General features: G+C 45.6%; 1 protein-coding gene across 1 annotated transcript in view; it reads right to left on the bottom strand.

Moving 5' to 3' along the window:
- CAPN1 (calpain 1) overlaps window positions 1–26,214 on the bottom strand; it is an 89,004-nt gene that overhangs the window by 23,005 nt on the left and 39,785 nt on the right. The window contains exons 5-10 of the mRNA XM_040410133.1: window positions 10,050–10,183; window positions 9,705–9,873; window positions 8,069–8,152; window positions 4,964–5,049; window positions 4,798–4,872; window positions 2,279–2,439 (exon numbers count right to left, since the gene is read on the bottom strand). Of these exons, the coding sequence (XP_040266067.1) occupies window positions 2,279–2,439; window positions 4,798–4,872; window positions 4,964–5,049; window positions 8,069–8,152; window positions 9,705–9,873; window positions 10,050–10,183 (709 nt within the window). The remainder of the gene's footprint in view (window positions 1–2,278; window positions 2,440–4,797; window positions 4,873–4,963; window positions 5,050–8,068; window positions 8,153–9,704; window positions 9,874–10,049; window positions 10,184–26,214) is intronic.

Below are 26,214 nucleotides of genomic sequence, written 5' to 3'. Positions count from 1 at the left end.
TTTTGAAAACTTTTTACTACATTTTTGAGAACGATACAAAAGATCGATTTAGCTTTCTGTTCTTCTGATCCATCAGAAGAACAGAAAAAAAAAAAAAAACATCCACTATTTTGAGCATCAGTTATGATCAGGTCACATCAGATTGTGTCACTTATGCCAGAGGTCAGGTAGTTTTGACGGGAGAAAAAGTCCTGCATGCAATACTTTTGCTCCAGTCTGGAAGAGACACAAACTGACCACAACTGAAGGTCAAAATAATGGATCTGTTTTTCTTCCTGTTCTTCTAATGAATCAGAGGAATAAAAACTTAACAGTGATGTGGACCCAGCCTTATTGTGAAGACTTTATTTTTACTGTACTTTTGTGTGTCTTTTCTATGCTGGGTCCAGCTGTGTCAATGAGATGAGAGAAGAGCATCTCTAACTCTGGAAGACCGGTTTTATCCTGGATCACACAAACAATCCATTAATATGAATGAGCACTGTGTGAGGGTCCTTCTACATGGACAGATTTCCTGCCCATAACAAGCGCCAATCAACGATACAACCTGCCAATCACCACTCATTTGAGCCGTATTTTAATGGGGCAACTATCATTTGTTCGGCTGATGATTAGCTTTAAAAGGGGTTGTCTCCTTTCAACATTTATGGCAAATTGCTAGGATATGTCACAATGATAGGTGCCAATCTCACTTCTGGGGCCTGATTCTACCTACAAAATTGGGCCCCTGAAATCAAGGGAGTTCAGCTGCACATGAGCGACCACCTTCCATTCATCGCTATAGGAGTTCTGCTTCAGCTACTTCTAACAGTCCTACAGCTTGCTTTATATTCACTACTATGGAACTTCCGGAAAAAACAGAGAACACTCATTTGGCTATTTTTGGAAGTCCCATAGCAGTGACTGGAGAGATGCCTTCTTTCACTTCAGGACCCGATTCTGCAGATAGGAGTGTGTCCCAGAGGTGAGACCTGCACCTGCCATTGTGGCATATCCTAGCAAAATATCATAAATATTGAGCTGGGACAGCCTCTTCAAGTGTACAGCCTTACCATGCAGCGGAGATGTGGCAGCCGTTTGGTTCAACCTACAGAGCCATGCCAGCTGTACTGCTATTCAATGAACGCATTAGAAACAGATTTTTTTTTTGTGCAGCAGCTTGCATGGTAGCATAGTACAAGCAGCAGAGCTACCGGGTCTTGGACACATTACAGCCGTGTTGTGTGGCCATGCCCTAATTCTTACTTTTGAATGCAGCAGTGCTGCATGGAAATTGAATACTTCACAGAACCAAAATTTACAACCTACTTAAAAAACTTAACTTTTAGTTCCAAGAAGATAGAAAAAAACTTAAACCCTTCCCTAAAATATCCCTGCCCTGAAAAGCATGACTCCACCGTCTTCAAAACTATCCCTATACCACCCTATGATATTAAGGGATCATATATAGCGAGTGTAAGCAGCGGGATCACACCAGGGGAAAAATAAACCAATTGGTTTAGAAGGCTCAACCTAGACCAGGAAATATGTAATATATGTACCACACCGATCGAGTATACAAAATTCTTGGGTGGCCAATACGAGTATCCCCAAAACGACACCCCTAGATAAGTCAGATATTCCCCCATTAGTACCTACTCATACTCAAGCATGCTGCCTCTAGATCATGGCTAAATACCTTAATTATGCATCTTGCTCTCCTATTATGTTGCCCAGCGGGTAATACCAAATCAGTGCATGTGCAGTGAAGTTCTCAGACCGGGGACAACTGCTCTGAGATCTTCCTTGCGCTGGCATAAGCATGAGATTTCAGGGCCAGGCAGCACAGCAGTGAGGGTGCCTGGCCCTGTCTATCTCACTGAGATGGAGAATAGCGACGAGGAGAGGTGGAGGTGAAGTGATGCTCCAAGGAGCTAGACTAGCCCTTCGGTTCTCCAAGCACTTCATTTACCTATAACTAAAAGGAAGAATTTCTCATTGTACAGAAAAAGGGCTAATTTTAGTCACTATGATCAAGCCTACCGGGCAGTATTCCTGGGTTAATTTGTTTAATAGGGTTGTTCATGGTGACAGATGTTTTTAATACATTCTTTAGAATGGTAACAAGGTAAAATATCACTTTAATGAACCGCACAGAAATGTGTCTCTTCACAAAACAGGTTTGGAAATTTTTGACAAACACAGTAATAACATATTGGAGAATAGAAAATGAAGAAAGGACTCAAGAACTCTTTATGGGTAAATTGCAGTATATTCCAGAACATATGATTATATTTACCTGGGAAGTTTCTGCACCCGCCGGCTGTACTCCCTTTCCTCCAACTTCCACTGTAAAGTGTTGTGTTCCACTTGCGGAATCTGCGTGCAGTTAAGGCATCAGGAGTGAGATTACAAATCTCAAGACGAGAAAATTCACGAAGGAAATCTTGGAAAGACATCCTGCAGGGAAGGAAACCAAAAATAGAGAGACAGAAAACTCATATATATTTAATATCAGTTTGAAATAACTAGTTTTGAAAATTATATATATATATATATATATATATATATATATTTTTTTTTTTTAACAAAATACAATCTTAATGTCTATAGGAAAAATGCACACACTATGTAAAGTGATGCTGTGCACTTTCCTCATACCTTACTTCTTCTCAAAAGTTTCTTTTAGTGATACATGCTTACCAGTTCCCACATTTGCACATAGCTCGCTCTTGTTATTTGCATATTATAGGATTGGAATTTAGGCTCCAGTTAAACCAAACGTAGTGCAGATGTTGAGTTTTGTAACCAATCTTATTACAGCTTAAAGGACTTTTCTACTGCTTAACTATCCTCTTGATAGATCATCAATATCTGATCAGTGGGGGTCCGATCAGCTGTTTGAAAAGGCGCCGGTGTTCGCAGTAGCACTACGGCCTTCTCTCAGCTTAGTCTAGGCCTTGTGAGGTCATGTTCATTGGTCCCATGGCCTAGGAGCAGCCCAACACAATTTAAGTGAATGAGGCTGAGCCGAGATACCAAGCACAGCCGCTATCAAATGAATGTTGCTGTGCTTGGTGAGCAGAGAGAAGGCTACGGTGCTACTGCAAGCACCGGTGCCTTCTCAAACAGCTGATCGTCAGGGATCTCGGGTGTCGGACCCCCCTATTGATCAGATATCGATGACCTATCCAGAGGATTGTCCAACAGTAGAAAAGTCTTGGAAAGCCTTTTAAGCATTAATTTAATGCGGCACCCCCTTCACTGATTTCCCCTGTACCGTGATGCCCAAGCTGTCCACTGTGCAGATAACTGCAGCACAGCACCACAGTGCCAACCTTATTGTTCAGGGCAAACTTAAAAGGAGAAGATTGGTGGTGTCCCGGAAGTTGGAGCGCCAATAGCCAGAAACTTTCTATGCCAACTACGCTAAATTAAAATTGTAGCACAATACTTAAAGAGGGTATTGCGTTTGTATATGTATTTCGCCATAGCGATGTGCACCTGCATACAGGGTTGTGCTGACTGAATCCCCCACATTTTTTCTTTGTAGTATATATTGGAGGCGTGGCGATCTCCATGCAGTCATGCACACCTGACCAGTTAGTCTGCCCTGGAGGCTGGTTTTAAAGTCAGTATAAAACTGAGTCTGTCTTTACAGCGCCTACCAGTAGCCATTTGGCTCCAGGAAAAGTATATAGTGGGCTCAGCATGCATGTTGGTACTTGCATCCCTGGATCCGATGAAAGCTGTAATGGCACCGGACGGGGTTAAAAGCAGAGTGTGCTTGGTGTGCATGCTGTACCTGCACTCCCTGGACTTTGTGTGGCTGTCATGGCCCATAACAGGTAGGAACTAGTGTTAGGGACCACTCCATAGAGGCGACCTTGACGTGGTGAGTGGCTTATTAAGCTTTGGCCAAAATGTACACCAATGCCTCATTCAACATCCAGCATAGAGGCATGGCAGAGTGCTGGTTGCAGAGTGCTATTGCATTTGTATTTTGCGAATACTTAAAGAGGACCTTTCACCGTTCTCCCGTTATGTCCTCCGGTATGTTCGGGGACTTAGTTATAGTAGGAGGAGTCTGCCCTTGTTCTGCGGGCGTCTCCTTCTCCTAGGCTGTAGCGCTGGCCAATCGCAGCGCAGCGCTCACAGCCTGGGAGAAAAAAAACTCCCAGGCTGTGAGCGCTGCGCTGCGATTGGCCAGCTCTACAGCCTAGGACTGTCCCTCCGGCCGTTTGTGCCAAGCTGCGTCCATTATCGCCAAGCCCAGCGCCGTCCCACTATTAATTATTCACTGCTGTCCTCGTCTTTTTTTTTTTCTAAGTGTGCTGTAGTCTCGCGCATGCGCTGATGTTACTCACGTGCAGGCCCACGCAGTGTCCTGGCAGCAGCCTCAAATAATGTAATCACACATGCTGCCAGGACACCGCATGGGCCTGCACGTGAGTAACATCAGCGCATGCGCAAGACTACGGCGCACTTAGAAAAAAAAAAAGACGAGGACAGCAGTGAATAATTAACAGCGGGGCGGTGGTGGGCTTGGCGATAATGGGCGCGGGTGGGCACAAACGGCCGGAGGGACAACCTCTTGGGCACGTTAGGAAGGTAATTTGCAGACAAATAAAAAAGATTAAACTTGACTGACACGCTGTTGGTCGCCGGGCCCCGAAGCAGCCCGGGCCCCGAAGCAGCCGCTTCCCCTGCTTCCCCCGTAGTTACGCCACTGGCAGTAGTACCCTGTATGAAAAGCACTCCTGCTATTAGAACTAGTGTTATTAGTGCTGTAGATTAATAAGTTCTTTTTACACTCACCAAAATTCACCATCCTCCATTTTATTTCTCAGTTCATCTCTCTGTGAAGGATCCACAGAATTCCACTCATTAGAGCTAGAACAAGACAATATATTTGAAGTTCATGTCTTCTGTGAAAAAGCCATTTTTATTTACATGAAACATAGAAATCTATTCTGTTTCTTACTTATCACTCCATGCTCCAGTCCACTCCACCTCGCCCCAAGGGTTTCTCATCCGAATTAGCTTTGTGTTCTGACCTCTATAGTTGACCTAAAAGAAGATTTATCTTACTGAGTATTTGTAACATCCCAGAGTTATGTTACTAAACTCTTTCTCCCCGCTACTATTTGTTGGTAACGTGTGCCTTGTCATCTAATGTGATTTTACATAATACTCCTCACAAATGTGCATTTTCTAAGCCTTACATGTATTTGCTGTAATTTTCATGTACACCAGCAGGTGGCAGCAATGTTTACCAGGGCCTTAGTTCAGTTTAGCATATCTAGACTGGAATAGTACATTCCAGTTTAACTCCCCCCTCTTTGAGGAGATGTGGAATGTTCCCACATCCTGCCTCATGGGGAGGAAAGTAAGTTAGAGTGAGTGTGCCAGCCACCCCGGCTAGGGGGAAGGCTGTGCTGGTAGGAGCTCCCAGTTCTAGGGATCCCAACCCAGGATCGAGTCTCGGCTGAGACCAAAGATCTTCATGCCCAGTCTGAGCCTTCAGCCGCAACTGGTTGACAAGTAAGCAGCACCTCCAGAACTCTAGGACGAACCATTCCCTGTGAGCGAACTGTCCAGAGACCAGGAGAAGCCAAATTCCTCCTCGGCTAGTCAGTCCCATACACAGCAGAAGATAGACAGAGCAGAAGACCGATTCCTGCCATATTCTCCAGGCATATGATAGATGCAGAAGAGATATTGATCCCTGCCATACATTGCCAATACCTGCTGGGACCCAAGACTATTGCTTTAACTCATATGGATTAATGCTGCCTCCAGTAAAGACAAGTTGAATTATATCCCAAGTCTGGATCTCATTAATTGCTACCAAATCCCTCAATTACTCCTACTAGCAACACACTCATTTATTGCAAGTGAGCCAGGATCCAGGAGTCCAGCCGTACCAAGGTAGGACACAGTTGAAACTAAAACTACTACCAACTATCAAAGATGCAGAAGAGATATTGATCCCTGCCATACATTGCCAATACCTGCTGGGACCCAAGACTATTGCTTTAACTCATATGGATTAATGCTGCCTCCAGTAAAGACAAGTTGAATTATATCCCAAGTCTGGATCTCATTCATTGCTACCAAATCCCTCAATTACTCCTACTAGCAACACACTCATTTATTGCAAGTGAGCCAGGATCCAGGAGTCCAGCCGTACCAAGGTAGGACACAGTTGAAACTAAAACTACTACCACACAGAGACATTATACCACTCTGGCATTCCTAACCTGGTACGTGAGTTGCAACACCTTAAAGGGCCCTGAGACTGTACCCTGCGCACGCTGCAATTGGCGTCACGAACAAAAAACATAGACTATTATACCCATTTTCGGACCCACTGCATATTTTGGCGTCCGCCTAACCGTACCACGGTCCTGCTCATTGCATATTATCTTACCAAATTAGTCCTTCAGGCCGGCCATATACATGGGATAACCATCAGCTAAACACTTGTTCGGCCAAACAGTATCTTGCCCAATCCACCCCGACACTCGGTTAGGACGAGAACACTAAGTGTTGTGAATGAGAGAAGAAAAAGCCACTGCAGGACTCCTCAGGTGGGTGGCTTATCTCACCAAGAACAATAAGATCAGACAGTTAATGTTGGGTACAGTTGGGAGGCCCCCATACACATTAGGTGCTCAGCCAAAATTGGCAGGATCGGCTGACGTACATCTGATGTGTATGACCAGTAGACTTGAAGTATGGAGTAGGTTTGGTGTCCGAGCAAATACTCCTTTTAAATAAAAGTAATGGTGATCTATATACCCTAAATAAAAGAAAGAAACGAGAGTGTCTATGAGCTACAGTACATTAAGACAATAATGGCATAGTCTATGATTTAACCGTCCACATTTTATCAGACAGTGACCCTCCAGCTTTTCCTTTAGACCAAACAGAGGTTTATTCTAACACCCTTCCAATAGTTTCTTGTAAGCAAATGAGATCAAGTCGCAGGAGATAGTAACACTAACAATATGATCAAACTCATCCAAGCCAGAAATAACTAACGGGGTAGCGGGATGCTGACATTGAGCTGCATGCCTCAGCTGCAAGTATTTATAGAAATGGAGCGTGAAAGGTTAAATTCCGACTCTCGCTGCTGGAGAGATGGAAATGTCCCATTGTCATACAACTGATAAACATACTGTATTTAACTCCTGCTTGAACCCAACTATCAAAGCCTAAACTGCACATTACTCCAAATAGGTATATATTTTGTACAACCAGTAATACCCAAGTGTTGTAAATGGGATGCAAAAAAATATGCCCATGCTTTAGGCACCGCTATTCCTCCCTTATCCTTAGCCAATTGTAGCCTATTCAACATAATACTAGGTACCGTCTTCCGCTAACTAAGATCTCCCCAAAAACTATACAAATTTAAAAGATGCACCAGCAACCATTCAGGAGAAATATGGAGAAGGTATAACACTTGCAGCATCAAGGTCATCTTTACCAAGTTTGCACGACCTAATACTGAAAGTGGAACGCTTTTTTATGACTATCAGAGGATTAATACTCAAGAGTCACATATTCCCTAGCATCCCTAGATACCCAGACGTCAAGATACTTCAATTTAGTTACACAAGGGACCCCATTCTCTCAATATTGGGTAAGACCTGGGACTCCATTAATAGCTGAATTGGTCCAATTAATGGAAAGCCCAGAAAAGATGCCAAATGTATTGATCATTCATGTCCATGGCCCTAGGAAGAGACAACTCAACATTGTGTAAGGACAATAAAATGGAGACCTGGGGGACATTTTTTAAGATGGCGTTTTCCATGCTGGTCTCAAGTCGCTGTGGGAGGAAGCACCAAAGTTATGTAGAGGCACAGGAATAAAACATGGGTGCAAAACATAGGTGGGTCCATCCCATATAATTTGCACCCCGCTACTGAGAATGGGAGAAAAGACTAAATGGAAGTAAAGTAAGCTGACCCCTCTGCCATTGATAAGCGGGCATGTGGTGTAACGTTGATGTAAACTCATTTTACAACTAGTAGTATCCTAAGGACATGTGGTTTGGTCATATACTGTATATGATTACCTCCTTTGCTCCTGTAACAGAATATGCATGACCTTTGACGAGTTTCTTGAATGTTACGGCTTCCATATCGGTTGCACTTGTTATCTATAGACAAGAAGCAAAATCAATGAAAGTCCAATGAAAATACCATCATCATACCATCAAACCATCTTAAGAGAGAAATGACAAATCAGGCTTTGTAATCATAAATACTGAAGAATTTTCTCATAGAAGGAGTGCTACTGGATGCATTGGAGATGCATAGTGAGCCTGTCTCACCAGTACATCAGATAGAATCAACGATCTCAGCAGAACCTTGTAGTGATCATCATCCTTCTTTGGAAAGTGAAGGATCATGATCATCATTTAGTTATTTTCCAATGTGTTGACAAATCTAATGTGCTGATCATTTTTGTCCAATATCATGGTCTACAATATGGGAAAGAACAACTCAAAATCAGAAAGTAAAAAAAAAAAAAAAAAGATAGCTCGGTTGCAAAGGTAGCCTATAAACCTATCAAATCAAAGCAATCATTTCTGAGATGGAAACAGAAATATAAAGCACAGTTCCAGATCCATCGCACGATGGACATCAGCAGCACCCAACAGAACCCATTGACTTCAATAAGGAACCTGTCATTTTTGGATGGGAAAAATTGCGCAGCATGCAGTGCTATTGTTCCCATCCGTATGGACGGACTCCCTGTCTGAGCCTCGGATGCAGATGTGCACAGACAGAGCCTCTCAGTCACTGCTCTGAGGGCTAGGGGGGCACTCCTCTCATAAGTATACCAGACTATGAGTCCACTGTATTCTTTCATTGCTCATAGTAGCCACAAGTCGCAACACTTTTGCACCGTTTCGTCTCTTAGAAGTATGGACCCGTAGCTATAATATACTTGCCTAATATTAGAGAGCATATATTTAGTTGCCAGATTAATTCATGAAACAATTAAAATTCAGATATTGTTGCACATTCATTGGATTGGGGAAGATCTGAGAATTGTCCGAAATATGTTCCCTTCACAAATAAATGTCAAATGGTTTCATATGGTAGGCAGGTATGCCATAAAAGTCCTGGCAAAAAGACAATGGACTAAAGTTAAAGAGGACGGGTCACTAGCTTCCAAAAAGTATACCACACACCTCTCTTCAGTTACTTCGCCCCCATGAATGCACCAGTGGCACCTATTCCCAATATTGGCACCCTGTATTTTATAGGGCTGTGGTTTGCCAAGGGGACATCTACAGTCTCTTCTCTCCTGAGGTTGATCACTTAGATGCTGTCCAATAAGCGTAGACAGCATCACAGTGGTATCTTCCCGGCCAGAGTCAGTATGGCTACCATCACCACGTTCCCTGTATACTGACTCTAGACAGGAAAACGCTGCTCTGACATAGTCTGATTATTGGACACCTACATAGGGATCACCAAGACTCCACCTCAGGACAGAGGTGACTGTAAAATGCCCTGCCAATAAAAATGGGGGCAAGTCTCCAGGGGCCCAAAAACAATTGACACTAGTGAACTCATGGGAGCAGCATGATTGAAGGGAGGTGCATGGTTTACTCTTTGTAAATTAGTGACAGGTCCTCTTTAATAATGTCCATGAGTTTTGAGGCATAACTGGTAAAAACAATCCTAGTGTTCACTTACATCAATCGAGCAACCCATGAGGGATCCCCTCTCCAAAGCCTTTAAGATAATGCCAAAAAGGTCTGCAGGAGGCTTCTTCAGCTCATACCACTCAGTAACTCCTCCTGTAAAGTCTTCAAAGCCTTCAGAAGTGCTCCCTCCAGAGAGAGCTTCATAACTCCCATTAGCCCTGTAAGAAATATGCATGATTGTAATCTATTGTATATGGGTAGAATTCTAAGGTTTTACTATCGTACAATTTTGATAGTTGTTGAGTATGAAATGTCCGATTCCAAGCACCAATATAAAAAGTATATCACGTTGTTAGGCATTTTGTATGTGCATTAGGTTAGTGAGCACTCATACTTAGCATAGGCCTTCTCCAGCAGTGCACTCCAGAATTCATTCCCTGAGGCAGAGTGTACGAAGACAAGTTTTCCATCCTTAACTGGGAGATAGTCATCAACCAACACATCTACCCACTCGCCAAACTGCCATAGCTGTGAAGAGAAAGCAGAAGAGGTGAGTGAAGTTATGGAAAATTTGATTCAGCTGGTTCGCCAAATTTCACAAAGAAATTAGCTTCGTGACATGGAACGGCGACCTGAGGCTACCATCTGGGCCTTTCAGGGGTTAATCAGGGTAAAAAATAAAAAATAAAATACTCACCTTATCCATTTGATCGCAAAGAGGTAGTCACAGCCATCTTGATTGAAGATACTGTGCGAAATCTTGTGTGGTGAAGTCATACGTCACTGCGCGGTATCTTCAATCAAGAAGGCCGCGATGGCCTATTCACATGCAAATGTGTTTTTTTGTATTTACCGCCATTTCATGGAAAATTTATTAGTTACCACGAAGCACAAGTAAATTTGGCTTCATGGTGATTAAAATTTTTCCTGAAATTCAGATCCAAGTCAATACGTTTGACTTCAATTCACTCAACACTAGAAAGAAGTCGTTATGTACAACATTGACTAATGGCACCCGAGTGCTTTTAGTATTGTCTACAGCCATGCACACAGCCATTGCCTGGTAGTGCCCATATTGCGGCCTACAAACAGCGGGTCCGCAATACACGGGCACCGGCCGTGTGCACCCCGCTCTCACTTGAACTATCTACGCTCGCAATTTGTAATGAAGGTGTAGATGGTTGTTACTAATTGAAGGCATGTCCCTGCACAGTCTGACACTGGCAACACTGACTGGATAGTGTTAGGGCTGTTCATTGCAGGAATCCCGCTCCGTGTGCAGTGTTGGACTGGGGTACTTAGGGCCCACCAGTGTAACGGATTCTGGGGGCCCACCTTAGGGCTCCTGCACACTAAGGCTACTTTCACATTGGCGTTTTGGTTCTCAGTTTGCGAGATCCGTTCAGGGCTCTCACAAGCGTCCAAAATGGATCAGTTTTGCCCTAAGGCAATCTGAATGGAAAAGGATCCGCTCAGAATGTATCAGTTTGGCTCCGTTCAGTCTCCATTCCGCTCTGGAGGCGGACACCAAAACACTGCCTGAAGCGTTTTGCTGTCCGCTGGATGAAACTGAGCCAAACGGATCCGTCCTGGCACACAATGTAAGTCAATGGGGACGGATCCGTTTTCTCTGACACAATCTGGCACATTAGAAAACTGATCTGTCTCCCATTGACTTTCAATGGAGTTCATGACTGATCCGTCTTGGCTATGTTACAGATAATACAAACGGATCCGTTCATGATGGATGCATGTGGTTGTATTATTATAACGGATCAGTTTTGCAGATCCATGACGGATCCGCCTAAAACGAAAATTTGAAAGTAAACTAACTTTTTTTTTTTTCCATGTCTGTACCGTTCACTTCAACAGGTCCGCAAAGAAAAAATGACACTGTGTGCATTCCGTGTCTGTATGTCCGCATGGCCGTTCTGCAAAATGGTAGAACATGTCCTAATATTGTCCACATCAGTGGCGGATTACAATAGGGACGTTCGGGTCGGCAGCCCCGGGCCCAGCACCGCTGGGGGGCCCAGCGCCGACCCGAACGCCCACATACTGCGGCGGGGCACGGGAGCGCATAGCTCCCTGTCCCGTCGCCTATCACCGCCATAGGCTTCAGGCCTAGTAGGCGTGAGGCCTATGTGGTAGTGAAATCCCGGCGCAGGCGTGCGTGATGACTGTGCCGGGACACAGCACATTGACGTGTGCACGCCTGCCTCATCCCGCCTTCGCCTGCGATCAAGTGCCTGGCCCTGGACGGTAAGTATTTAGCTTTTCATTTTTTTTTCCAATTTTAATTTTTTTATTTCATGTGCCTACTTTGGGGGACATGTGGGGGACGAGACACAGAGGAGGACATATTAGGGAAGGGACCTCGAGTACATGGGAGGGGGAATGTGGGGCTGTGTGGGGCTAAATTTTTATGGGAGGGACTATGTGGGGGAAAATTATTATAGGAGCAGTGTGGGGGCAAATTACTATGTGGGGGCAAATTACTATATGGGGCAGTGTGGGGGCAAATTACTATGTGGGGGCAAATTATTATGGGAGGGACAACTATGTGGGGGCAAATTACTATATGGGGGCAGTGTGGTGGAAACTATTGTGTGGGGGCAGTGTGGGGTAATTACTATGTGGGGGCAAATTACTATATGGGGCTGTGTGGGGCCAAATTATTATGTGAGGGACTACTATGTGGGGGAAACTATTGTGTGGGGACAGTGTGGGGGAAATTGCTATGTGGGGGCAGTGTGGGGTAATTTCTATGTGGGGGCAGTGTAGTGGAAATTACTATGTGGGGGCAAATTACTATGTGGGGGCAAATTACTATATGGGGCAGTGTGGGGGCAAATTACTATGTGGGGCAGTGTGGGGGCAAATTATTATGGGAGGGACAACTATGTGGGGGCAAATTACTATATGGGGCAGTGTGGTGGAAACTATTGTGTGGGGGCAGTGTGGGGCAATTACTATGTGGGGCAAATTACTATATGGGGCTGTGTGGGGCCAAATTATTATGTGAGGGACTACTATGTGGGGGAAACTATTGTGTGGGGACAGTGTGGGGGAAATTGCTATGTGAGGGCAGTGTGGGGTAATTGCTATGTGGGGACAAATTACTATGTGGGGGCAGTGTAGGGGAAACTATTGTGTGGGGGTAATTTCTATGTGGGGGCAGTGTGGTGGAAATTACTATGTGGGGGCAGTGTGGGTGCAAATTACTATGTGGGGGCAAATTACTATGTGGGGGAAATTATTATGTAGGGGCAGTGTGGGGCAAATTACTATGTAGGGGAAATTACTGTGTGGGGGCAAATTACTATGGGGGAATTACTATGTGGGGGCAGTGTGGTGGAAATTACTATATGGGGGTGTTGCTATTGTGGAGGCACTGTAGGGGCAATTCTATTATTTCTGGGGATTATTGCCTGGAGCACAATAGAGGGTGTTATTACTGGGGGTCTCTAGGGGACATTATAGCTGCTGTGGACACTATAGGGACATTTGGGGTAATTTATCAAACTGGTGTAAAGTAGAACTGGCTTAGTTGCCCGTAGCAACCAATCAGATTCCACCTTTCATATTTGACAGCTCTTTTGGAAATCCAGTTCTACTTTACACCAGTTTGATAAATGACTCCAATTATGTCTATTAGGGTCACTATTTTTTAAGCAGTATAGTTCCTTGGACATTGGGGGGCACAACGGGCACAGTATTGGGAGTGGCAGCAGGATGACACTGTGGGGACACCAGGATGAGGAGGAATTGAGAAATCTAACGTGTCTGTGTTACAAACTGTAGAGACGAGATGCGGCTGAAAGAATTTGCCATGGTGGTCTGGGTCAAATGGAGGTGAAGAGGAAAGAGAAGGTCTACATGACAGGAGATGTCACTGGATGTCTTTTTTATTATAATTATATGTATTTTAAATTTGGCGACCAAATGTTTCAGTTTAGGACCCAATTTGGGGTATTTTTTTTTTGTCTGAAGATGTCATATGGCCTAAGAAGAGACTGTGGCGCTCATGAAGCACCGCAGCCTCTTTATACAAAAAAAATAACTAAACTAAAATGGGGGGGGGGGGGGGGGGGCCCAAGTTGGTTAGACAGCCCCGGGCCTATCATGCACTTAATCCGCCCCTGGTCCACATTACTGTTCTGTTCCGCATAATGTGGAATGCACACACACGGTATCCATGTTTTTGCGGATCCACAATTTGCAGACTGCAAAACATCCGACGGTCGCTTGCATGAGCACTTACAGTGATAACAGAAATATTACAGATGAAGTATGATGGCAGACATTCACAGCAAAATGCACAAACATACATGTGGCAGAAGTTACACATATATGGATATCCAGTCAGAAACAAGACACATGTGTAGTATACGGGAGTTGTAATACCCGTTACTACCAAAGGTCACTTGGTGTGCTGTCGTCCTTCCTTAATATTGGGGAGTTGTTGTATGCCAGTTTTATAAAATGTAATGTAATGTGTGTATTTCCCTGTCACTGAAACTTGCACTTACAGGCCTGCTAGGGGTGTCATTCCTACTTCTAGTCCATAGAGGGAGCTAGGGAGCCCTAGTTTATATAAGGCCAGTCAGGGAAGTGCAAGGGAGACGGAGTCTAGTATCTGTAATCTACAGTTGGAGTTTAGACAATGTCTGAGACAAGTCCAGGCCTGAAGCCTGCTGTTCAGGAGAAGATTCCCTCCTGAATACCCATATGCAGAAGCAGGAACATCTTAGCCTAAGGGCCTGAGGAACCATTCAGAAGCTAGGAGAGACTGAGGCAAAGATCAGAGGAGCCAGAGGTACTAAGAGAAACAGAGGAGGTACTTATTTAAGCCATAATCAAGGATATAAAGCCAGACTTAGGTTAATGGGCCTTGGTGAAGAATTGCTACATTCCAGGATCAGACAGAGTTAGAGTGCAAGCTCCTTTGCTGCAAGTCCTGTGTTCAACACTCTGTAATTACCCTGCTGTACTGAATTGCCTGCATCGACCGAATTGCAAAATCGACTGTATGCTGAGGAACTGCGTTTCCAATATTGTCTCTGCCTGCAAACTACTAAAGTTGAAGTTCTGTTTTAACACCACGTTTCCTCAAATTTATTCCTGCATCCGCAAACGGCGTGCCACCGTTTACTTGGCACTGGCGTCACGAACTATTCCTTACCTATACCTGCCCTTGCAGAGAGTCAGCTGTACCAGGTTAGTGTATATTGCACTACATCACCCAGAAACACCTATTGCACACAACTTGAGTACACTGCACCTCTCTTTTGGCGTCACGAACAGGATACGCACGCTTTCTAGTGCAAGAAGCGTGAACTTTGTGCCTTATACCGTTGCCCTGTGACCAAAGTGACAATTTTCCTGTTTTATTCAAGTGGACTTTGTGGACTGAAAATCGTACCCAAAGTGTACCAAAAACCTCTAAAAAGCGCTGTGCAGTGTTGCGCTACCCAGAGGAAGAAAATCGCCACATTGGAATGTGGTTTTGTGGACTTTTTACAATCCTGCTTGCTGTCAGTGAATAGACAGCGTTTATACCCAAAGATGGCTGCCGGGCTTGCTGAATTTACTGCTGCGTCACCTTCATCCCGAAAAGGCGGGAAAAATTGGCGCCTTTCTGAGGAAAAAGCGGGAAGAAGGTCAAGGGCAGGCGCCACGGCTTATCTGGACATTTGCATGTCTGCCAGCATGGACACCGCCCTCCATATACTGGAATACCTGGGGGGCGGCTCCCCAATGAAATGGGAGGAGCTGGCTACTCTAATTGACGCGACCCTATCGCTCTCCTCAGAAGGATCGAGCATGTTGGATTGTGAACAGAGCGTTGCTGCAATGTCCGCACCTGAAAAAGCAAAGATGACTGACATCGGTGTAGAGCCAGAAGAGGCTCCACCGGCCTACTCTCCGGGACCGGAGCAACCCGCCTGCCGCACCAGGGAGAAAGAACCCGAGCCCTACTATGGCTCGTGGAGGGACTTTTTCCAGCCATCGTTCAAATGGTCTTCCCTGATGGCGGAGATTAGAGAGGCCGCTATCAAGCGGAATACCAAGACTAAGATCGTGTATGAGGAATTGACCAAGACCATACATGAAAAGCATACACACACCCAACCCCGCCTGGAAAGGAGAAAGGGAGTGGTGCTATCGTTTGACAAACCCCGTGGCTACGGGTTTATTCAAGACTATCTGACTGGCAGAGACCTCTATGTGAATCGAAGGTCTGTCAAGAGAGACTACCTCCCTTCGTACCAGCACAGCCTCCGCGAGGGAGAGGAAGTGGAGTACACCCCTGCCGAGGGCCTGCGAGGCCCTTATGCGACTGCTGTGACCCGTCCCAAGCGAGCACCTGAGGACTGGGAGGCAGAAGAAAGAGAAGACTACTCTGGCTGCGAGCGAGAACCGGAACGCTCTCCAGAGCCGGCCCATCACGCCTTTCAGGAGCGGAGCTCCTTCATTGGGCCAAACGTCTTCTGGCAGCCAACCGTGTTGGAAAAATGGGTGAGCCCTTACCCTTTTCCCGAGCTGCCTCGTCGGGAGAAGACAATATCTGAGCTGGAGCAGTTAAAAGGACTTAGTGCTACCTTCCAGAACATCCGGATGGGACGGAGACCAGACGCATCGCCAGAACCTGCAGAGGCCGAGTCCGCGTCATCGGTGACTGTACCTGCGCCGGCGGCGCCAGCAGAGGACAGCGACTCCGACACAGACAGCATCGGTGAGCAGATCGTCCGGCTGGAGGAGAAGTTGCGGGAGTTGCGCAAGACATACACCGCCAGGATCCAGACACCGCCGAGGAAGGATGAGGTAAGGGTGCCTGTCACCACCCGCCGACCGCCTTCTGTTGCCACCGCTCCGTCAGTGCCCCAGACCGGACCCGCGATTGCCGTAAATTGCTGCACCCCGAGCACCGGACCGCTTGCTGCGGCGGTGCCAAGCACGTCACACCCTGCAGTGATCATGCCAGGGCCGGCACGGTCCATCAGAGGGTTCACCCCTAGGCCTATGGGGCCAATACCTATTAGGGGCCCCTTTACTCTACAGCTGCCCCCTGACACTGTTATGTGGGCCCATCCTCCTGTAGAGGACTACTACAGACGATACTTGCCAGCGGAGCCAAGTGGATATGATAGGCCACTGTAATCAGCCTGCTAGGCCTTTGATTTATTTCTTCATAAGAAGTTGATGTTAACCCTTCCAGGACAGGAGTCCTATGTTGCTGGTCCTTTGTTGCGGCTGCCAGTTTGTCCACGGCTCAGTGGTAGGTGTTGACCACTGAAATCACAAAGTCAGCAAGGCCACGTTTGTTTCCAGGATCTCCTGCCTGCTTTTGTTACCCCACACCAAGTTGTGCCTGTTCCTTTGTTGCACCTTTTACCCTTCACCCCCTTTTCAGGTTGATCAGGGGTTTTACAGCACTTTTCCTGCTGTCATTTTATTGTGCAACCTGTTACTAAGGAACCGTGCCCGGAGACAGACTCAAAAGAACCTGAGCCTCTGAGATTCTTATTCTTTTAAAAGTATTGTGCCCAGAGATGGACTCCACTGCATGAGAGCCTCTGTGATTTAATAAGAAATAACCTGGGTACGGACTCATGTTTGTTATTTGAGCCTCCAAGAACTTTTATACCGTTTTCTACTGTTTTATCATGGACTTATTCATTGTCATGGACTATCCTGGTTATAATGTTACGCTGTGCCAGGTCAGCGCCCCCGTTCCATTCACTATCCTGAGAGAAGAGAACGACGCCCCTTGTCACTACCCTTCACTTTTGCCAATTGGACCTGATGTAAATGTAAATGCAGATGAATTACATGTATGTATGCCTGCATGTCTCTATTTTCTATTTCAGGTAGAGATTCCAGTTGGGAGACCCATGATGGAGTACGAGGTCGTACTCAGCTTAAAGCAGTGGGGTATGTAGTATACGGGAGTTGTAATACCCGTTACTACCAAAGGTCACTTGGTGTGCTGTCGTCCTTCCTTAATATTGGGGAGTTGTTGTATGCCAGTTTTATAAAATGTAATGTAATGTGTGTATTTCCCTGTCACTGAAACTTGCACTTACAGGCCTGCTAGGGGTGTCATTCCTACTTCTAGTCCATAGAGGGAGCTAGGGAGCCCTAGTTTATATAAGGCCAGTCAGGGAAGTGCAAGGGAGACGGAGTCTAGTATCTGTAATCTACAGTTGGAGTTTAGACAATGTCTGAGACAAGTCCAGGCCTGAAGCCTGCTGTTCAGGAGAAGATTCCCTCCTGAATACCCATATGCAGAAGCAGGAACATCTTAGCCTAAGGGCCTGAGGAACCATTCAGAAGCTAGGAGAGACTGAGGCAAAGATCAGAGGAGCCAGAGGTACTAAGAGAAACAGAGGAGGTACTTATTTAAGCCATAATCAAGGATATAAAGCCAGACTTAGGTTAATGGGCCTTGGTGAAGAATTGCTACATTCCAGGATCAGACAGAGTAAGGCTCTATTCACACGTCCGTGATGTGTTGCGGACCCGCAAATTGCGGGTCCGCAACACACCAGCCCGTCACCCCCATTGAAATGCCTATTCTTGTCCGCAAGCTGCGGACAAGAATAGGACATGCTCTATCTTTTTGCGGAGCTGCGTACCCAAAATCGGGGGCGCGCTCCGCAATTGCGGCTGCAGACAGCACACTGTGTGCTGTCCGCATCCATTCCGTCCCCATAGAGAATGAATGGGTCCGCACACTTTCCGCAAAATTGCGGAAAGGATGCGGACCCATTTTGCGGACGTGTGAATGGAGCCTTAGAGTGCAAGCTCCTTTGCTGCAAGTCCTGTGTTCAACACTCTGTAATTACCCTGCTGTACTGAATTGCCTGCATCGACCGAATTGCAAAATCGACTGTATGCTGAGGAACTGCGTTTCCAATATTGTCTGTGCCTGCAAACTACTAAAGTTGAAGTTCTGTTTTAACACCACGTTTCCTCAAATTTATTCCTGCATCCGCAAACGGCGTGCCACCGTTTACTTGGCACTGGCGTCACGAACTATTCCTTACCTATACCTGCCCTTGCAGAGAGTCAGCTGTACCAGGTTAGTGTATATTGCACTACATCACCCAGAAACACCTATTGCACACAACTTGAGTACACTGCACATGCAGCGCGCACCAATCACTCATTGGACACATGTGGGACACAAAAAACTTCTACATGGCTCACATGCCACTGATTCATATGTCATATGCTGCACATACACCACTGATACATAGAACATATATAGCACACACCAATCACACATAGGAAACACGCAGTGCACACACCAAGACATTTATGCCTAACCCTATTAAGTGTAGCACACATAAAGGGGCGGCCTCACTTCAGCAATTGGCATTTATCATGTAGAGAAAGTTAATACAAGGCACTTACTAATGTATTGTGATTGTCCATATTGACTCTTTTCCATCACATTATACACAGCATGTATCCGTGGTTATGACCACCATGTAATCCAGCAGTGGTGGCCGTGCTTGCACACTATAGGTAAAGGTATTGGCCTATGCGCACTTCCAGCCTTTCCCTATAGTGTGTAAGCACGGCCATCACTGCTGGATTACATGGTGGTAATAACCACGGATACATGCTGTGTATAATGTGATTGAAAGGAGGCAATATGGAGTATCACAATACATTAGTAAGTGCCTTGTATTAACTGCATGATAAATGCCATTTACTGAAGTGAGACAAATTCTTTAACCCATTTAAGCATAAATATCTGGCATGAAATTTATCAAATCTTAACCTCCTCATATTGTACATAATCTACATTATAAATAAAAGGGTTGTCCTACCATAATGACCCATCTCCCATCTACAGGATTGGTGATAAATATCCGATTGCTGGGGTCTGACTGCTGGAACACCCACTGATCATGAAAAAAGAGGTCCTGAGACATTCAATTACATTACCGCCAATCTAAGGTATGTACACAGGGGTCTTAAAGGGATTCGGTCACCTCGTTTTCAGTTATAGAGCTGCGGACATGCACGTCTAGATCGCCGCTAGCATGTCCGCAATATACCGGTCCTATAGGGCTGTGTGCTTTTATTTTCTTTAAAAAAGGATTTTAGAGATATGTAAATTAGTCTTGTATGTGTCCAAGGGGCTGTACGAACCTTCCTGGTGCCCAGCCACGCCAGCCTGCGAAGGAGCCCAGCACCACCTATGTCCTCCGAATCTCCTCCTTTCATCAACAATAGATTGCCGTAATCTCGCGCATGCGCAGTGCCGGTATAGTGTTCCTTCCCTGTGCTGGCATCAGCCTCAGGGAAAGAACTGCGCATCGCGAGATTACGGCAATCTATCGTTGATGAAAGGAGGAGATTCGGAGGACATAGGTGGTGCTGGGCTCTTTCACAGGCGGGCGTGGCTGGGCTCCAGGAAGGTTCGTACAGCCCCTTGGGCAGCTACAAGACTAATTTACATATCTCTAAAATCCTTTTTTAAAGAAAAAAAGCACACAGCCCTATAGGACAGGTATATTGCAAACATGCCAGCGGCGATCTAGCCGTGCATGTCCGCAGCTCTATAGCCCAAAACTTGGTGACAGAATCCCTTTAAGACCACGTTCCCTTGATCATGGGGGTCCCAGCAGCCAGTCGCCCATCAATCAGACACTTATCACCTCTCGTGTCATAGATGTTGGACCTTTTCACATTCCCTATCCTTAAAGGTTTTCTGGCGTAAAATATGTGTCAAACTAAAAAAGAAATGCTCGCCTGTTAAAAGGACCTGTGTCCAGTTTTCTAGTTATCCTCTATCCACAGGTTCGGAGATAACTAAGTGATTCGTGGGGGTCTGATCACTGGAGCCCCCCACTGATACCCCTTCTTGATTGAGTGGCAGGTTGAGCATAGGCCCTGCCTCTCCATCCTTTCTCTATGGGGTCACTGGAGATGGCGGAGTACAGTGCTGGCCAATTCCAGTGGTCCGAAAGAGAATAAATGGAGCAGCAGGGCGTATGTGTGGCCTGCCACACCATCTAAAAGGGGGAACAGGACCCATTCCTGGGATCAGTGGGGGTCGCAGAATTGGACCCCACTATTCATATAGTTATGCCCTATGGAGTGGAGAGGATAACTTGAAAACCTGGACAACCCCTTTAAATCCTCCACCACTCCACCAGTATCTCGAAACTGGGGGTCTACCAAAGTATCCCCCGCTTCCCCGGTGGGCCGGTCCAAGTCTGTCTGTGTGTCAGTGTGTTCCTCCGTTCTGGACTTGCAGGAGCGCACGGCATTATCAGGATTTATTATGCTCTGTGCCTCTGTTTGACCTTAAAAATACAGGATTATACTGACAGCTTTATGTCACTATGATACTGTAGAGGTAAGGTCAAGCAGAGGCACACAGCATTATAAATCAGTATAATGCCCTGCGCTCCTGCAAGACGAGCAGTTTCCAGAACGGAGAATCACACTTACACATGGAGCGCGATTCCCACAATAGACTTGCTTGTGTACCCAGTGTGGGGACACACTTCCAACTGGTAACCCCTGTCTGGACCTCCACTAGTCCACTGGATAGGAGATAACTAACTGATTTCTGGTACCCTCACTGATCCCCTGTCCTGATAGGGTGGCAGGATCTATTGATTCTCTATGGAACTGCCAGAATTAACTCCAAACTGTTATCTGTATCATTGATCACAAAAGGTCAGATTCAGATTGTAGTACACGGCGTGTATGTGAGGCCTGTATTACACTGGCTGAGGGTCGGCCAGATCATTGCTAACAAGCATTTGTAGGGATACTTGCTAGCAATTACCTGCCTTATAAAAGTGCCGCCGATTACCCAGGCAATCGCATCCTTTATGCTGAAAGCAGATTGTGCTGTCAAATCACGTTCTGCTGCTGGCAAATACGGATTCTGTATGGGGACAATTGATGGCATTAGCGAAGGAGGTCTCCACCGACCAGCAGGCGATGGTCGGGAAGGAACGCTTCCTACCTGACAATCGTATTGCTCATCTGTTAGTCTAATACTGCATAACGTTGCTGCCAACTTTGGGGCATTTTGGGAGTCGTCTCCACAGAGATTCCTCACTGAGGATCCGGCTGTGCCTCTATGTGACTATGGCTTTGTTTAAATCTCTAGTAGAAAGGGGAAGGTCTGGTTGTATCTCAGTTTTAATTTTTTTTTTTTAAAGGAGAACAATAGATATGATGGATATTTGCATTTAAAAACACTAGTACCTGTTTTCATTCAAAACCAAATAGTATTCCATGCTTTATGCTGTTTTTAAAGAAGATCAGCCAGGTTTCAGTATGCATGTGCAGTGCATAATGCAAAGTACAGTGTACAGGGCAAATGAACACTATAGATGTTCTACAGTGTATGCCATAATGACAAAAGAAAATACAGGGAAGGCACATGGCTGCAGGTAGATTCGACTTTGCATTGCACCAAGTGTTCCTGTTAATTTAAGTAAATGAAATAGTGCCCTGGAGCAAGCATGTTTCACATGAAAAGAAACCAAATCGTTGCACGCTTAGGCAGAATATACGGGTATATAAAACCCTGTGACAAAGGTTCAGTTGTGTATACTATACTTGGCACTAGGTACCTGCATGGGGCAACATTGTGCTATAGAATTCTGCATTTCCGTATTCCCCTATAGGTATGAATGTCTTCTTGTATCACGGAAAATGACCTATTGCTTAACTAAACCTTTGGTGAAACCACAATCGCACAGCAGTGCTTCTCGGAGAAATCTGCACTGTCAGGTTTCATCGGCTTTGTTTGGCATTCCCAGCACGCAGAGTACAGATCCGCAGAAAGTATATGGGATCCATACTCTGCACCCTGGAGAAGCCAAGCAGAGCAGATGAAAACCATCAGTGCAAATTGCTCTGAGACGTGGAACTGCACAAAAAATGGTTTCACCAAAGGTTCAGGTACCTGATAAAGACGCCCTAAATTAGGGCATTTAAGATACACTCTGGTGTTCCAAATCAATGTACCCCCCCAGGGGTTAATATCCACGCGTGGCTGAGAGACTAGACGCTGACACATAGATGGTCAATGCAATCTCTAACTTTTATTACATGGGGTAAGCGTATATACATCTTCAGAAGAGGGCAGTCCTCACTGAGGCATAAAACATTGTTTCATTGGTCAAAAAGGAAAAAAAGATAAGAGATAGGAGATAATACACCAGCATCTGCGCACTGGGCACTACTTTGGAATGTGAACTAATGTAAACATCTGGTTACCATCGCCATTTTGTAATGGCTTTTATTCTAACAATAATACTGCATACGTCATATGTGACACTTCAAAGACGTGCTTCTCTATAGGCAGTGAATAATATATACATATCATCGAGCCATATGATTGGCTTATGCACTCCTTCACTCTCTATATAGCTCCCTTGTTGGGACGCCTGTACAAGGATGAGAAATCAGACATATCTCACAGCACAGCTCTTTGCCCCCTTCTCTTCTACAGTCTTGAAACAAAGAGGGGGTGGGTGGGCACTTGGAGAAGAAAAAGTTAACTCATTACAGTCCTAGAGATACAAAATATAGAATAAAATTCACACATCTTTAACATACCCTTTATACTAATGACCTATCCTCTGCATAGGTCATCAGTATCTGATCAGTGGGGGTCCGACACCAGGGACCCCTGCTGATCAGCTGTTTCAGAAGGCACCGGCACTCATAGTAGCACCATGGACTTCTCATAGCTTTCTAGCCTAGGAGCAACTTAGAAGTGAATGGGGCTGAGCTGCGATACCAGGCACAGCCGCTGTACAATGTATGGCGCTGTGCTAGGCGAGCTGAGAGAAGGCTGTGGCGCTCACAGGCGCGCCAGTGCCTTATTAAACAGCTGATCAGCAGGGGTCCTGGGTGTCAGACCCCCACCGATCAGATACCGATTACCTGTACAGAGCATAGGCCTACCCTATTCCTGACCAGGAGCATTTTACATTTATCTCGTACATGGGTCATGATGACTGCCACCCAGAAAGATCTTATGTATCTGATATATCATTCTGGTCTACTAAAAACACTTTTAAAAGTGAATATAAAGCAAAAACAGTAAAGTCATTACAGTTCATCCGTATGTACAAAAGGCAAAGAAAGGACTGTCAATAAGCAAAAGAGAGAGGTAGACCCGGAAGGTTAGATCACTTCTCTAGTCAGGGAGGTGCCTCCCATTGTCAGGAAAGTGATTCATCCATGTGAGATGCAGGACGGCAGCTATACCAACCCTTCATGTGCCGGCAGCTAAGCTTCTATCAGCCTTCATAACTTATTGACAGTGCGATCATTTAGTCTTGATTTACCCGTTTCTCCTTCAAACTTAATAACCTTAATAACCATACAGTAACACAAGTTATGTGGAGAGAAGAGTAGGCGTATGAAGCAGGATTTGGCGTCACAATAGTTAATCTCATACGTCTACACCCTCCTGTGGTAGCAAAATAATAAGGACAAAGAAAGGAAGACAAAAAGCACATAACGTGTACACACGTGTACACCGCTCAAGCTCCCAGCCTGTATTGGTATACCAGAAGACCACTGCAACGTTTTTTTCAGTAGAAGAGAAAATGAGTCCCTTGCTAGAATTAAATGAATAGAATGCAAGTAAGGTCTCATGCACATGACTGTATCCATTTTGCAGTCTGCAAAAATATGGATGTGGTCAATTTTGCATCCGCATTATTTTTGAAGACGCATTGACTTCAATAGGTCCTCATTTTGCAGACAAGTATAGGACATGTTCTACATATTTGTGGAAAGCACACACAAAATGTCCACCCCAAATGTATTGAAGACAATTAGTCTGCAAATAAAATGTGGACAGCACACAAACCAGATCCATATTTTGCGGATCTGCGATTTGTATGGTTGTGTGCATGGGGCCTTACACTGAGTCTTTTCCTATAAAAGTATGGGGCACATTTAGTAGGACCGCGTTTTAGATGCCAGTCTTGAGAAAGACCTGAGCTGGAGGTGGTTCCGTTGAAGTTATGAAGAGGCGCCGGCCTTTTCATAACTTCGGAGGATCCTCCGTCAGTTCTAAATGTAGGACATCTTCCTAGCTGTCTTACATTTAGATGTTTTTCTACGCCTCAAACCCCTTACCCGCCATGCCCCCAATTTTAGACCTGGCGTGAACGGGGAGAAGTCGCAGATTGCGGTGTAACTAACTGTTGCGCCACAATCTGTACCTGAAATATGCCTAATTTAGGCCTATTTGAGATTGATAAATGACCCCCTACATATCAATCTTCTCAGCTCCTCCTGCTCTATAACGTGCTGCAGATTGCACTGCATTTTCATGGTGACAGGTTCGCCTTATGCCTACTGCATACAGCACTGAGCTATGGTTCACTGGCTGCAGTACTCTGCTGAGCGACAAAATAGCAATTTAAATATTGTGGGTGACCACCTGGAACAAACAGAAGAAGTAATATGTGGTCAGAGTAAAACTTAACGTTTAATTAGAGCAATTAGAAAAATGGGTCCCAAGATAACAGATAACAACAGATTATATGTATACATACATACACATTCGGAGCAACACGGCGGTATACCAAACGGATGCAAGAAGTGCCAATAACAGATAAATGATGCTCGGCGGCACCAATAAGTAACCGGTTGGTCCTACCACATAGATGAAACGCTCCAAAATCAGCAATTGTCCGGCCGGTGTTGATTGATGTGCACACCGTTGCTGGCGGCAATTAGCATAAAACAGGGTGGTTGGCAAAACTGGCTGGCCCTAGAATTACCCTAGGAACCTACGCTGGCCTATGTGACCGGATGGCGGGGACCCGCCACCAGTCACCAACAGGAACCTCACCCTGGAATTGTGCGCCCTAGAAAGCCCTTGCTTACCTGGTCCCTACATGCACGTTTCGCTAGGAGAGATGAGTAACAAGCTCATCAGGGGTAACATGGGAGCTTGGGCTGGACCTGTGCAGGGTGCACTGACAATACTGTCAATAGTGCGCTCTACACAGACACAAAATACCCCACGATCCAGATATGGATCCAAGTGGGCGAATTAGCTATAGGAGGAAAGGGGGGGGTTTCAGATATAGAACCCTCTCCTAACAGCTCACTGAGACGCATGGACTGATGTAGCCTAGGTAGCGCTTGAGAGACGCTACCTTTTAAAGTGAAAGCCAGCTTCAAAATGAGGCTTGGTTAAAGACACACCCACCTCAGTCGGAGCGAGCGGTGGACGTCCGCGCATGCGCGGAACGAAGCTACGCACAGAGAGAGGAGGGCAGGGTAGCGGACGTAAGTGACTGGAGTGACGTCACCACGCCACAACTCGCAGATGCACGCGAGATGACGCGACGGTTGCCTAGCAAACAGGACGCTATTCCCAGGCACCGTCGGACCGCACAGCTCCAGATATGTTGCTGCGCTTTTAATATAGATAAGGTATTAATGGCATATAGATAAAACAAATATAAGAATCAAGGCTATGTTGGCAGTATAAGAACACAAGTAAAAGGGGCAAAAGGGAAATGACATCAGGA

This window comes from Bufo bufo, chromosome 10 (genome assembly GCF_905171765.1).
Source record: "Bufo bufo chromosome 10, aBufBuf1.1, whole genome shotgun sequence".
Taxonomy (NCBI): Eukaryota; Metazoa; Chordata; class Amphibia; order Anura; family Bufonidae; genus Bufo; species Bufo bufo.
This window is presented reverse-complemented; position numbering and strand designations above follow the sequence as displayed.